This window comes from Barbatula barbatula (assembly GCF_947034865.1).
Source record: "Barbatula barbatula genome assembly, chromosome: 5".
Classification (NCBI taxonomy): Eukaryota; Metazoa; Chordata; class Actinopteri; order Cypriniformes; family Nemacheilidae; genus Barbatula; species Barbatula barbatula.
In genome coordinates, this window is record NC_136769.1 from 19,019,682 (window position 1) to 19,034,246 (window position 14,565).

General features: G+C 37.5%; 1 protein-coding gene across 3 annotated transcripts; it reads right to left on the bottom strand.

Moving 5' to 3' along the window:
• Window positions 1-256: 256 nt before the first annotated feature.
• Window positions 257-10,740, bottom strand: adgre5a (adhesion G protein-coupled receptor E5a). 3 transcript variants are annotated; one of them, XM_079456091.1, is made up of 19 exons: window positions 10,437-10,740; window positions 7,804-7,875; window positions 7,540-7,683; window positions 7,303-7,455; window positions 7,050-7,199; window positions 6,826-6,948; window positions 6,406-6,443; window positions 6,204-6,314; window positions 5,712-5,865; window positions 5,408-5,527; window positions 4,939-5,183; window positions 4,276-4,440; window positions 3,482-3,676; window positions 3,137-3,354; window positions 2,983-3,049; window positions 2,347-2,438; window positions 1,981-2,149; window positions 1,536-1,631; window positions 257-1,158 (listed from the first exon to the last, which is right to left on the bottom strand). In XM_079456091.1, exons 1-19 carry the CDS (start codon window positions 10,462-10,464, stop codon window positions 1,117-1,119), a joined length of 2,382 nt encoding a protein of 793 aa, XP_079312217.1. In that variant the 5' UTR covers window positions 10,465-10,740; the 3' UTR covers window positions 257-1,116. The 3 variants fall into 3 exon arrangements, with proteins under 3 accessions (XP_079312217.1, XP_079312218.1, XP_079312216.1); XM_079456092.1 differs by lacking the exon at window positions 10,437-10,740 and having other exon boundaries at window positions 7,540-7,617; window positions 7,804-8,022; XM_079456090.1 differs by lacking the exon at window positions 10,437-10,740 and having other exon boundaries at window positions 7,804-8,022.
• Window positions 10,741-14,565: the final 3,825 nt, after the last annotated feature.

Here is a 14,565-nt window from a genome sequence, read left to right on the forward strand (position 1 = left end):
CTTGACTCTAAGCAATTGTCAAAGCAAGCTCTTAACTTTGTTTTCAATCTTAGATTGTGCGTAATGAGTAGTGAAATATAAAGTCCTCTTCTGTTGGCTGATATTTTCCTGTTTCACCTCTGACATTATATTCGATTCAGCGGAAATTACAACAGCACTGCGTGAAATTTCTGTTGCAAATGAAGCTTGCATATTAAGCGCGATCCAGCATTAATAAGCATCACATTCAAAGAGACAAAGATATCTCAGACATGCAGAGGTTCTAAATAAACACTTTAATATGCAAAGCTGATATCTCATTAGATAAAATGATGGAAAAGTATACATTTTGATAACTTGTGCGAGGCAATTCTTCATCACGTTCCAAATCATCCATCATGTACACATTTATTTGGTAAGACGTGTACACAAAAAGAAAATATTCAATATTACATTTAATCTGTATCAGTTCCCCATTTATCAAACCCATGCGTGAGCACCATTCCCTTTCAAGCTGATTTAAAGGAACTCTTCATGAAAAGAAAATCGCAGAATGGCTTCAATATGACAGCAGAATTTTCTTTCAATACGAATAAAACGCACATATATATATACACACAGATATGATGCAAAAAAAGTTATCTATACTGGCAACACCTTCGCGTCCGTATTTGGAGTTATCGTGTTCAATATTACACCTCAAGTTGTCACTGTAAAACACAGCATAAGATACACATAGCTGTGATAAACCAGCAATTTTATGTCTAACATAACTTGTACAGACATTTTGATGTGCATATGTAATATATGGAGTAATTTTTACATTAGGGGCAATTCATTTTATGTTTCATTTTCTTAAATACATTGAAACAATAGTTAAAAACTGCTCTTATTCTTTTTCTTTGGGAAAGTTAAATTGTTCTCTAAAGTGCTTGGCATGACTGTAACTGTGCATTTTTGTTCTAGGTGAATCTTTTACAGTATCATACATTGGTCACATAAATAGAAAATAAATTAAAATAAAAAAAATCAATAAGATCTCTTTGATTTTGACATAGAAAATATGACATTACATTAACATGTATATAAAACAACATATATTTCCACAGAAAGCAAATTGAAATTAAACTGAAGCTTTTAAATGCTGGATTCACCTGTGTTCTGAACGCTTTTGGACGTCTGGAAAAGAGCACAAACACAGTCAGACAAATCCCCGGCTCATTTATATTCACAGTCACAACTAGTTATTACAGAAAGACCGACAGTTCAGTCCGACTGAAATGCTCCAGCGATCATTGAAACATTTTAGAATCACACATATTAATTAGAAATACTAATTGGATTATGGGATTGGAATGGGATTTATGACGATCGTGTTATTGTTGTGACTATACTTCAATTTGTGCTCCGACTGGTAATGATGTCAAAGCAACAAGTTTAATGTCCTCCATGTATCAATGTAGACACGACACATATAACACACATCTATCGGGAAACCACAGACAAAATGGGAGTGTATTTCTGAGAGACAGAACAGGTTTCACGAGTGATTTTACCTCGCTTTTGCTTGTTTGTTGAGAGTTGAATTCTGAATATTTCTTTTTGTGTGGTGCACAGACCCTAGACAGGAATGTCGTATACTCCTCTCTCACCTGTCATGAAAGAGACAAAGGTTAAGGGTTTAGAGAGTATGTTTGTACTATTGATTTTAATCTTCAAATAAAACAAGAAAAACGCATTTCTAGAAATCACAATAATTCACCATTTAGTTTTGTAGCTGCTACACATTTCCTTATTTACCATTTTTATTAGTGCATGTAAATGAGAATTCATGCTGATTTATAAGCGAGATTAAAATGGAAATGTGCTTCTAAAAGCTCACTTTTTTCTCACTTTTGTTGCTATCTATTGTTCAGTGTTCATTTTGAGCTGTCTCAAGTTCAATATACATTTTAAAAAAGTTGTTAACTCATCATTTTTCTAGCTCAACTGTGTATTTACTTGTTTTGAGAGCCAGCAGTGCAGGATGAACATCAGCACCCCCTGCAGGCTGCCCAATATAGTGAAGATGTATGACATGGCCAGTGTGCCCTGATCAAACTGAAAACAGCCAAACACCCACATGATGCCAAGGACACACAGCTGGGCGATGGCAGTCATGGTAAACGTCCTGTAGGGAGAGACAGAGGTGTTTAAAACTAAAAGGCAGCACATTGACAGACTGTAACACACAGATACTTACAAGCAAGCCACACACATGGGGTGGATGTACCAGTGCTCATAATAATACATTTAATAAAATAATTTACAAATAAAACACTTGTATAGAGTCGCAGTCCTCTATACAAGTTTAAAATCATTTCTCACCTGATTTTGCGCAAATTGTTTAATTCTGGGTTGAGAGAGGAGAATTTCTCTGCCAATTTCCAAATAGTTATCAGGAAGAAGAATACATCAACCTAAAACAAAAATAATTTTCTTTGATTTACAGTACAGAGAGATTTTTCTCTCACTTTAAAACATTATACAGTAAACAAAATAGCATATTGTTGCTGTTGGGTTGAAACCTTCTATCTCCATTTTCATTATTTTTATTTTTTCTTAAATTATTACTAGGTCACCTTTCAGGGTTTTTGGAGTTGCATATTTCAGTGTGACAGCATCAACATAAGAGTTAGTTAAATGATCTGCAGTTTAAGCTCAAAGACTCATTGAAGTGTCTTGAAATACACAGCTTTGTTCAGTGTATTTAATACGTTCCACTGAAACAAAGTTAGGACGGGGCATATTGAGTGGCTCCTCCCCCTTAGAAGGTGAGTTGTGGCGGAACTATCAAGGTCCTTCCCATATTCCCTTATGACACAAACAGCATACAGACAAATAGTGTTGCCATGCCCCTTTTCACTAAATCCAAACTTATTCAGCTGACTTAAAAGTATTTTTCACTTTCAGGGCCTTTTTGTGCCCATTTTGTATACAGTGTTATGTGTCCAACATACTTACTATAATTATGACACAGACAGGCACATAAAAGCTCCAGATGAAGCCATCTTTAATATTGAGCCAACAGCTGAAGATAGAAATACACATCTTAACATCACAAACAAACTTAGGTTATCACTCTGACTGATTTACATATTGTTGTTGTCAAACGTACTGGTGTGCGGTGCCGTATCCGTTTGGATTCACTATTGCTGAAACAGCAACAATAACAGCGGGGACTCCATAACCAGCAGCGACTAGATAGATGTGTCTCACAGTCGTGTTGAACACCAAAACCACCATACGGAAGAGCTGCACCCCCTCCAGACACATCCAGCAGAACGCAGCCAGAAAGAAATATTGCAGCGCTCCTGCGACAATCGCACAGCCCACCTGACCCACAGCGAGGGGTGAAGAGGTTAACATGAGAGATGTTCACCATAACTTCCTCAAACAAGTTAACCAAAACCATGCATCAGGATGAATCAGTAGCAGAGTATGAATGAGGCCGATGGTTTACCTTGTTCTCTGTGCGTGTGATGCCCACAAAGAAGATAAAGAATGCGATGAAGAGAGTGATACAGAGGTGCAGATGGATGGTGTTACGTGTGCTCTGGATGGAGCGCACCAGATAAAATGTCCCGATGCAGATGAGGAGGCAGATCAGAGACAATGACAGTCCCACATTTGTGATGAGACGCAGCGCATATATATCCTGTGAGGCAGAGAGATACAAGCATACACTCTTCGTCAACATCTCACATCTGCAACATTGAAAAATATTCAAACTTCCATAAACCTCTCAAAACGGTTGAGAATATAATTTACTATATTTTTACTATTTATTTATAATTTCAATTATTTTCATTTGATTTTAGGTTGACCTTAAAGGAACGGTTCACACGAAATGAAAATTCTGTCATCATTGACTCACCTTCACTTTCTTCCAAACCTGTGTGAACTTCTTTGTTCTGATGAACACAGAGAAAGATATTTGGAACCAATTGGGTTGGTGTGTGACGGCAAAGGGAGCATCATAATGCAATTATACTTAGGGCACCAAAATGGCTAGCAGCGGCACTGTGTACAGGTCTGCATTATTTTCAAGGGCAGTCATAAATTATGACAGAATTGTCATTTTTTTAGGGAACAAGCCCTTTAAAGGTCCTCCAAATCATCTCACTGAAGTTCGTGTAAACATCTCCCTTAAAGTCCCCCTAATGTTTAAAGCCAGAATATTCGTTGCCATTCAGGTGATGTTATAGTGGACCTTTTCTGTTTGCTAGGCTACCAACATCCATTAGAGATACAAACCCCAACGTCATAGAGCGCCATCAGCACAGCAAAGGTGCTGAGATGTGTACAGGAGCAGACGGTTTCAAAATCATTGGAGTTTACTTTAGTACAGCCATGGGTGGACCATGCACCGCCGTTTAATTTAGGATCCCAAAATACACAGATGTGGCTCTCGTTCAGGTGCTGGAGGAAAGAAAAAAAACACCACATTTGAACAACATTAAGTGGACATTTAACACATACTGTATTAACTATCTGTTGAATCCTTCCCAACACTGTAAAAAATCTGTAAAAACACTCCCGGAAAACTGGAGATACAGAAACGTACCGTAAAATATTGTTTTCTGTAAAATGATGGGATACAAGGTTGTCTTGTTAATCGTTTTTAACTGTATTTCAAAATCAAACAAAATTCCAGCTGGGAAGCAGCTGGGGCATTTCTTTTACATTTTACGTGGAAAATTCTGTAAAATTGCATTTTGTTTACCAATTTGCCAATGACCCCACCCGAAAGAAAATCCCAAATAATAATTTAACCAGCATGACGAGTTTCCAAGTAGGCTGCTATTTAAAAGGAAGATATTTTTGATAAAACATTTATTTACGTGAATGCCTTAAGATCAGTGTAGTGAGTTTTTGATGTTTGACTGGTAATTTACGTAGTCAACTGTGGTAAATTACCTGCAAGTGAGAGAATGTAAGAGTTATCGGTTTCTCCAGCTGGTTGGTCTCTGCGTTACTAACAGTGGCAGTAACTATTTTTGAATTGACCTTGTAATGTACGTTTTCTTTCTGTAGGTGCTGCAAATAGCTGTTTTCTTTCTTTACGTGGTCAAAAGAGCTGTTTTCTTTCTTTAGGTGGTCAAAATAGTTGTTGAGTGATGTTTCAAGACTTTTGTAGCCTAGGAGAGCTGCCGTCGTAAAACCTGTTCACAGAAGAACATAAAAGTAAACAGTAAACTTCAGTTTGTGAGTCTTTAAACAGACTGAACAGAAAGTCTCAAGACCCAGAAACGCAAGATTTAAACCTCAGTGGCCTACTAAAGGAAAAATAACGCTGATCAGGGCAAGACATCCAATGTAAAGACATTGACACCAGAAAAAAGTTAATGCTCTTTTTAAAATTCACTGCTGAACTTCATTTATTTACCAGGGTATGTTTTTCCTGTTGCTGTTTCCCAATGAGAGTTAAACTGCGTTCTTTCTGTGGACATAATGAGAGGACCCTCAGGTGGAGAAAAAACACCCCTCTTTATCAACAGCTCCACCTCTGCAAGGCAAAAGTCAAGTCAAAGAATAAGTTACACTAAAAAACTACATTGATCGCATACAATCCTATAAATTAAAATCTAAAATGAAGTTGCAAGCGGTGTTGATGGGGTACAAGCACACCAGCTTCACCTCCATCTGAGAGCCTAGTTGATATCTTGTAGAGAATATAATAAATGCATTACCAGTCTTGATGGCCGATCTCCTTGTTTGGTCGTTGTTTAGCAGAGCTCCAATCAGTTTTAGCATTATCTCCACTATACCGAAGAGTGAGGAAACTTTACGGTTGTCATCTAGGAAACTGCCACTAAGCAGTTTATCTAGAGCATCCAGAAATGCCTGAAGAGAAATTGAATGAAAAGGAAATATATTCAGAAGGAAGTTCATGTGTATATCTGTTTTTTTGTTGTTGTATAAACCTGAGGTATAATATTTAACATCCTCACATCTCTATGGGGAAAATGATACAAACTTATACAACTGCATCTCTGAAATAAAATGACAATCCTTAACCATGTTTTGCGTTTGTGGTGAAAGTGTAGTAACCGTGTTTTTTTGGCATTTTGATTTCCATTGGTTTTACTGCAGTGACCGTGTTTTGTTTTAGCAGTAGTGAAACCATGTTTTTTCAGTTTTTCAAACAATTTTCGTACGTGAAAAAATAAACAAAGTATAACCTGTAAAAGACTCTTGCCATCCACTTGATTCTTATTTACAGAGTTGGTTTCGTTTAGTAACAAACAGCTGTTGGTACTTAATGAGAGAATTTCTGTTAACTCAGGAGGTGCCTGCACAAAGAAGACAAAAACACGAGTCATCGGATGACTCATGAAGTGTCGTATTCAGTAAAGATTTAAGTGATCCTAAATCATACAGTACCTGGGATGCATATCTGATAAAGTTATTACACATGAGTTCTGCAAAGAAAACACAAGGATTAAATATGAATACAATGAGACAAAATAAGATTTCCTGAAGGAATTCCAGTGTTTGCAAGGCAGGAAGAGCTACAGAGTCATTCACAGGACTTGTTTTTGTATTCCAAACACGGTCATGTTTTGGAGTTTATTACAAAAACTTTATATTTATGAGAGAAGTCACAGGCAATGGGTTGCGGTATGGGGATGTGTGGGATTCGTGATATTACACATTCGTTTCTATGAAATGAGCAAATTGTGACAGGCTGTCAAATACTGATCAATGAATGCTGCCTTGTGGTGCAAACACGTGTGCTCTCGCTCCAAGTCTCCTTTTAAAATAAACAGTGATTAAGGATGAAAGTGTTATTTAGACAATAACCTGTGCATTTCGTTTCTTTGTGTCCATAGTTGGTGAATCCCGACTTGCACACACATTCGTGGCCTTCTTTGCCAATTTTGCAGGATCCTTCTCCACAGATAGACGGATCAATGTCACACAAACCTTCAATGAAATGAATCAACATGTCAGACTGGATTATTCTCAAAACTCCTTTTATATGTGAAATCAAAGATTTTTATACATTGCAGTTGTAATGGACTTACTCTCACAGCTCTCTGAAGTGGCATAAGTGAAGTTAGTTTGTCCTGACTTTAGTCTGAAGCCTGGAGCACATGTACAATAGTGATCTCCAGGGGTTTTATGACATAATGCATTTTTTCCACACGAATCAGATTCTTTACACTCATCTATATCTGTGGTAGATGGGAAACAAAAACATGTCAACATAAAACGTAAATGATGAGCAATGCTCTACAATAAAAAGCAAAAAAACAGTAGCCTGTGGTTGTTTCTTACCTAAACACTTAACCCCTTGTCCCTTGATAAACACCTCTGCTCCATTGCTGGAACTGTAGCCCGCTTTACACACACATGCATAACTTCCCACAGAATCTATACTGTCTGTGTTAGGACCACAATCGGTGCTGTTCTCCAAAGATTCATTGATTTCTGAAATAGGCAAAAGTGAGGCTCGGGTGTCTCTGCTACACAGATGTCACATGTAACACATCAGTACATTACAGACTGTCTTACCTTTGCATGTTATTAAATCCTGGGCTGTAAAGTTGCCAGGTGGATGAAAGCCTTTACGACATTGACAGTAGTAGCTGCCTACAGTGTTAAAGCAATCTGCATCATCTCCACAAATTGGATCATCAAACTTACACTCATTCTCATCTATAGCAATACAAGACATCAAGATTGTAGCAAATGAACAAAATAGTGCTTGTGTGATTCTTGAGGAGACACTGTATGATTCATATTTTTGTATGTTAGCACGTGTGTTTTAGCTCGTACCTTCACACCTTTGTTTTTTCGTCTGCAGGTATCCAGGGGGACAGGATGGCACCAGGGCACTTTCTGTCAGAGCTGACAGAAAAATGATACGAACAAACATCACAATGTTCATTGCACATTTAAGTTGCCAGAACTTTAAAAGAATAAAATCAACATTGATATTTTAGATTTGTTTTCATGTAAATCACAAAGTCACCAATGTTAGTGTGGTGAGGAAGGCGGGACGAGAGCCGTGACGCGGGGCCGGTGGCGTGAGTGATAAGTGCAAGCAGCTGTGCGCGCACCGGTCCCGCATCTTATCACGGAGGAGATTGGGAGCTTAAATGGATGTTCGGCAGGACTGTTGACGAGAGAGGACCGGGCCTGAAACTGTGTTTAGTTTGTGTATGTTTTATGGCCGGCAGTCTACCGTGAGGTGGCTGTCGGTTACTTCCGTGTTCAGTGTTTATTGTTTATTTAATTAAAGTTTTCGTGTTTGAATGTTCGCCGTTTCCCGCCTCCTTCCTTCCCTTCTTACGAACTTTATTACAGTTAGCCTGTCCTAATGTTAAAGATCAGACTGTTAAAGGGCAATTGGGTCAGCATTCTACATGGTTAGCGTTCGTAATGTCTATATATTTCCTTCCAGCACACAACATGGAAAAGAGAATCAAATAAATGAAGATTCAATTCAACAGTCTTCTTCCGCTCATTGTGCTTTGGGTGGGGCAGAGTGGAAAGTTGTAGTTTGTGGATTTAACCCCGAGTGGATGGGCAGACCAACACGTTCTGACCACAGACAGTCACCAAAACAACAGTGACACTTTAAACAGCCACACTGTGCTACACACACATGTCCTAAATCTCAGAATGCAATAAAAACCCACTACGGGCAAGAGATACTGGGATGAATGGTCTTCCACTGAGTTTTCTCAGCATGCATTGGATAGACAGTTTCCTATCTGCCATAGGAGATGAGGAGCTGCCAAATGACAACCATGTGTCTGTTTTCAAGTGTAAGTGATACAGGTCCCAATGAATATATTCCTTGTGGCTAAATTGTGGTGTAACAACAATTTTTAGCATATTAGGGCCTAAGTCGGGTCACATTTTAAAATGCTTTGTCATGTACTATATAGGACGTACCAATGTAATGCATTACAGTCATGATACACAATTTTGAACTGAGAGCAAGTATTTAATTTCCATTTCTCTCATTTCTCAACCCACAAATGTCCTGTCCATCTCAGCTGTGTGGAGACATGAAACACCTTGGATTTCCTGATTCTGTTTCCGAAAATCATTTTTCCATCGTCATAATCAAAGCCAATTAACTTCAATCTAAGTTATTTGTATTATTTGCATCTTACTTATTTTCCAGCAGTACCACATATTGAACCTGTAAAGCCTGTTGAAGTCTTATTGTACGGCCATTTCAGTAACCTCACTATTCTCTTCACTTAAGGACTAAATGTAGACTACCATCTTAAAGTTTGGAAACACTTAAAAATCTTTTCGTCTTCAGGTGTATGCTTAAATGTTTAGAATTACTTTTGTCAACAAAAATATAATTATTCCAGCATATTTATTTAATTCACTGGAAAACAAACATTTTGATTTTGGTTTTGATTCCTTTGAGATGCTTTTAGTCAAAACATATTTCCTACAGTTACAAATGTGTTATGTCATGGTTTTCATGGGTTAAAATAGGTGGATAAAATATAAATAAATAGTGTTTCCGATACAAAACGGTACAAAAGTTTGGAAACACTTTCTTTAGTAGATATTTTACGTACCTTTTAGACGTAATCTGATCAAAACCATTAAATAACACATTGGTAACTGTGGGAACTATTCGGTGACTTAAATCAAAAGAAGTCAGAATCATGATATATTTTTGCAAGTTAACATTGTTTGGATCAAATTTGCTAAATCATTCTCTGGCCATGATAACATCCAGCGTCTTGAAGTTTTAAAATTGGAAGCTTTTTGAATTGAAAGACTTTTTATCTATTCAGGGCTTTTATTGGCTGCATTTGACTCATTATTTGGTCACCGATTAAAAAAATGTATACAAATTGTTGAATTCTAATGAATGAAATGAATATGTTGGCACAGTTATATTTTGTCGACAAACACCTGAAGGTGAAAGGATTTTTAAGACCATTAGAAACATTTAAAAAAAGATGGTTCCTGAAAGGTTCTTTGTTGTGGATTGTAACTGTGTGGAAAACACAATCCATGTTTAACACTGAACACATTTCACATCTTCAAAGATGTTTTACAGTTATTTGTGTGAAGCAGCGAGTGAAAATGTTTAAAGATGTAAATATACAGATCTTTTTGAGTAAACAATGGTTGTTCTGTTCTTTCTCTATACAGTATCATTCCCATTCAGCTGGTGTTTCCCAGATTTCTAGACCTCGTGGGCCCTGGTGCAGAAACGGTCCCATTCTGACATCATACTTTCCTATCTGTGCAGTTTCCTCTCACAGTTCTCTGTTTTGTGAAGCTGCCTTTGAAACGGCAACAAACATGCAATTGTTGGCAGAACCGCCATGTGAGTTCCCCAAACTGCACAGACATCTGTTACATATACTGTTCAATCATCAGTGGAAACATGAAGCGTAAAATGAGCGAGAAATTTGACTCACCCAGAAGCAGCAGAAACACAAGCCTCATTGTGATAGAATGAAAATTCTCAAAAATACCCCAAAATAGCAATTCAACAAGAAGCCTCCGTCCGATATTGATACTACGAAAGAAAGTCCACAGTTTAAAGTAACTTTCAGTTTTAAGTCCTTCCAGAATGATCTTTAAGTTTCAGGTTCAAGCATCATCACCCCTCAAAACTGAAAACATCAGATGTTCCTTCAAAGCAGCTCTTGTGTGTTTCTTGATGACTTTAGATGTGTCTCAGAGTTTTGTGCAGTTGAATCACGCCCCTTCATTTTGGCTGAACTTTAGAGAGGACGCTTGGGGAGGGTTGTCTGTTTGCAGCTAGTGGAAAATAAAATGACGTGTGGTGTGAAGTAACTCAAGCCACGGAGAGCTTTGCCTAGATGTGATTCTGCACAATACAATGCTTGGCAGAACCGTTCCTAAGTCCATCAGGGAGTACAAAAAAACATCCTTTTCACTTTTTTTGTGGGAACACAGATGCAACAGATTTACTTTATGTGAGAAGGCTCATGGTGTTCACGGTGTTCTTGTGATTTCCTGTTCTCGTGTTGTCATACTAACATCTAAACACTGAAGCGTACTATCATGATGTTTTATCGCAGATGTGGTTACTAAAACAATTGCAGAAATATGTTTGGAGGCAGCTACCCCCCTTTCAAACACTTTAGCGAAACCATTTCGCGTGTACATTCATACACAGACTGATTTAGTGAAGTCGCCAAAGGACTGGACATGTGACAGATTTACTGCCTCTTTTTGTCCTGCTATAATTTGGGCTGACATTAGGGTTAAATGTGTTCATACAATGTATTGTAGATGTGTTCCACTGGGGCAGATTGTTAAATGGGATCGCTCATCAGGTACTGTCCCATACACTTTAACAATGGGACTCATTTCTGCAGCGCTGGCGTTTCTGAGCGATCTGTTGATTGATTCTTTGCCGTCATTGTGAAACAGGAATGTCTAACTTTTTACATCATATTGTATAATTGTACTTATTAGTAACCGTATCTCTACCCAAGATGATGAGATATTAAACGTAGATTTGTATCATATGCAGAAACTCAGCCTGAGACAACATCGGATTAAAAACAAATAATGCTACCACGCAAATAGCGCTTTAATTTTGTTTATTTTAGTATTATATTATTTCAGGGCCAATGAATCATGAGTATGACTGTAGGGACACAGAAAGCAAGATTTTGTAACGATTGAGACGAAATTGAAACAGGTGCAATATTTTCATATGTGTAGTATTAACACAATTGATAATCATGGTTTTTAAAATCACGGTTATTGTCATAGACATATGCGACTATACTGTGAATGAACCTCTAGTGCAAAGGGTTAGATTTATTAAAACAGATTTAACATTTCTGATCCTTGCTAACCTGCAATGAATGCGGGCCCCATGTGAACAAGCCGGGACACACTCCCTTGAGTGGTAAAACAATCAGGAAAATGGCTGCTTTCAATAGGACAAACAAGGAAACCGGGACTAAAACACACAATTTCTTGCTGAAATACCCAAGACTGCGTGATCCGTACGAAGATCTTACGACCTACAAAGGAATCAGGTGTTCTTGGACACTAAACCCACACACTTAACCTTAGTTTACCTTACTGTGCTTTACCATAAAAGTGTGCATACATCGTTATACCATCACGCTTACCATGAGACTTTTAAAATGCTACTCCAGACTTGAAATGCAGAACAGCACAAGAAGACATTTATCATCAAAATAACACGCAACACCCAACAAAAATGCTTTAAGAGATGGTTGGTGAACTAGGTGGCCTAGAGGGCCCTGAGGGTTTGCTACTGATCTATTATAAACCTAATATGTGATATAGCCCAATGCAGCAGTTCGTTTGACTTATGTTACGCTCATGAGCTCATCTTGTGCTGTCAGTTTGTCGTCAACTTAAGTGCATAGAAGGAAATATCAAGACATTAGATATCTTAATCATATATTCAACTTACGTTTTTTAAAATACACAAGGATTTCTCTTAAATTCCATTGGTATTGTCCTTGACAAGAAATGCATTTTACTTTCATTGCCACTAAAGGTAACTCACGGTGTTATGCTGCCAACCAATTTTCTTCCTAGATGTCATGTCGCATAGCAAACTTCGAGCCTGATTTAATAAATTGGCCTTGCTCAAGGTTTCCGTACAGCCACTTTCTCATTTCTGCTTATGTGTCTCTTTATGTGTTTCTGTTAATCTTTGTCATTTGTCCTGGCCAGATTCCTGTTACTTAAATTTACATACTTTAACACTTTGTCAATCATGGACCTCTAATAATCCCCCCTGAATTAGCGCAATTGTACTGTGGATGCTACACACTGGTGATTTAGGAGAGACCCCCCTCATATGATTGTAAAGCGCTTTGGGTGTACAGCAATACACAATAAAGCGCAATATAAATGCTTCTTTCATTTATTCTGCCAACTGTCAGATGGATGCATCCTAGTAATATTTGACTGTGATGGACACATGGCGCTTCAGGGATGTTAAAAGATTTATAAATAATTTCTTCAGCCTTTCTTACAAGGTTTTATTTGGAGAAAAGAAGTGAATCGTATACTTACACTGATATATGTTTAGTGGAGCTTGATAAGGACTGTGGCATTTGTTTGTGCTGTGGGCATGGATGATGTCTTAAAACATGCTCAGACTTTCGTTGAGGGGCTCGAGCCATCTAGAGACCAGAATATTCTAGTGTTTTAGACAACAAACAAGTATTAAAGTTTTAGAATTCTGAATACAAAAGCGTTGCTTGTTTTATTTAATTGTATACAGTATGCTGCTTTGTTGAATGGTTCATTTGTTAATGGAACATATATAGAACGAGAACAAGAATAAGAAAAAACATTTTAGATTTATAAAAGTTTCAACTGAATATTCAGCCTTTTTTTAGGCTTGTCCTATGTTAGACATCAGACTGCAGCGTTTGTGCAGAACAGGATATGAACAGGAAATTACAACAGACTGGTCTGGTAAAATTTACGAATCAAACTCACACATCATCTAAATTGTTTAAATAGTCACCATCATTCTGTTATAATGTAAAAACATTTCGGAATGTTTCTGAAAAAGCTAACCCATGTGGTTTATGTTCTTATCAATGTTTATATACTGAACTCACAACTGTTCCTCTCATTCTGCCATTGTCCAGCAAGCTGCTGACAACGAAAGAATATGTGTGGATAAATTGATTATTCCCATGACACGATCCAGTTGAGAATATTTAGCACCAGACAAACAAGATTGTTGCACCATATTTATAAAGCACAACCTCATTCCTGGGAAATATACTACAGGCATACGATAACTTTAAAATTTAATAAATACATTAAAACAACATTACAAAGGATATAATCCCAGACATACAACACACATCAGAATGACAAACAATTATTATTAGTGTCCATGGATGGTTGGTTTGTTGGTCGGTGCATTACTAAATTTACATATAGGGACAAACTCTTTTGAGACAAATGGCCTCTGATATAGTCTTAAAGTTGGATGTGTTAATATCTTTTGAAATGCAGCAGAAACAACTGCACATACATTTACAAGGTTTGATGTCAATCAGAATAAAATCTTCATGATCGCCACCAACATACCAAACATGAGTGATATATTAAGCGATCGAGAACTGGTACACTGTGTTCTGTCAGTGTGTTTTAGTTTCCTGTAGCTCCTTTCGTGTTCTTAACGAGTTTACTTTCACGGCTGCTTATATAGCATTTAAATTTAACCAGGAACTACCCTCATAGCCACTTCCTCCCATAAAAAACCACAAGACCAAAAAAAACATGTGTCATCGTTTCACAGTAACATTTCAAGAACAGATACTGTGAAAATGTCTTAAACACAATTTGCAGGTGTGCAGTTGCGATGGGACGACATGTAGCCCAGTACACTGCTCACTGCAGAAAACAAGCGCTTTAACTTGTTATTGAGAGGGTAGAACAATTACCTTGGCTACTAAAGATAGTTTCTCAAAGAGTTTCCCAGATCTGACTCCTTTAATAACCATACCAATAAATACAGAATCGCTCGATGACATGACCAGCAAATTGGGCACTATA

Coding starts and splice junctions, on each gene's coding strand:
- adgre5a (XM_079456090.1), bottom strand. CDS start 7,915: ATGAACATTGTGATGTTTGTTCGTATCATTTTTCTGTCAGCTCTGACA. Junction 7,456..7,539: donor GGATTTAATAACATGCAAAG/GTAAGACAGTCT, acceptor TGCCTATTTCAG/AAATCAATGAATCTTTGGAG. Junction 1,632..1,980: donor ACTGCTGGCTCTCAAAACAA/GTAAATACACAG, acceptor CTTTCATGACAG/GTGAGAGAGGAGTATACGAC.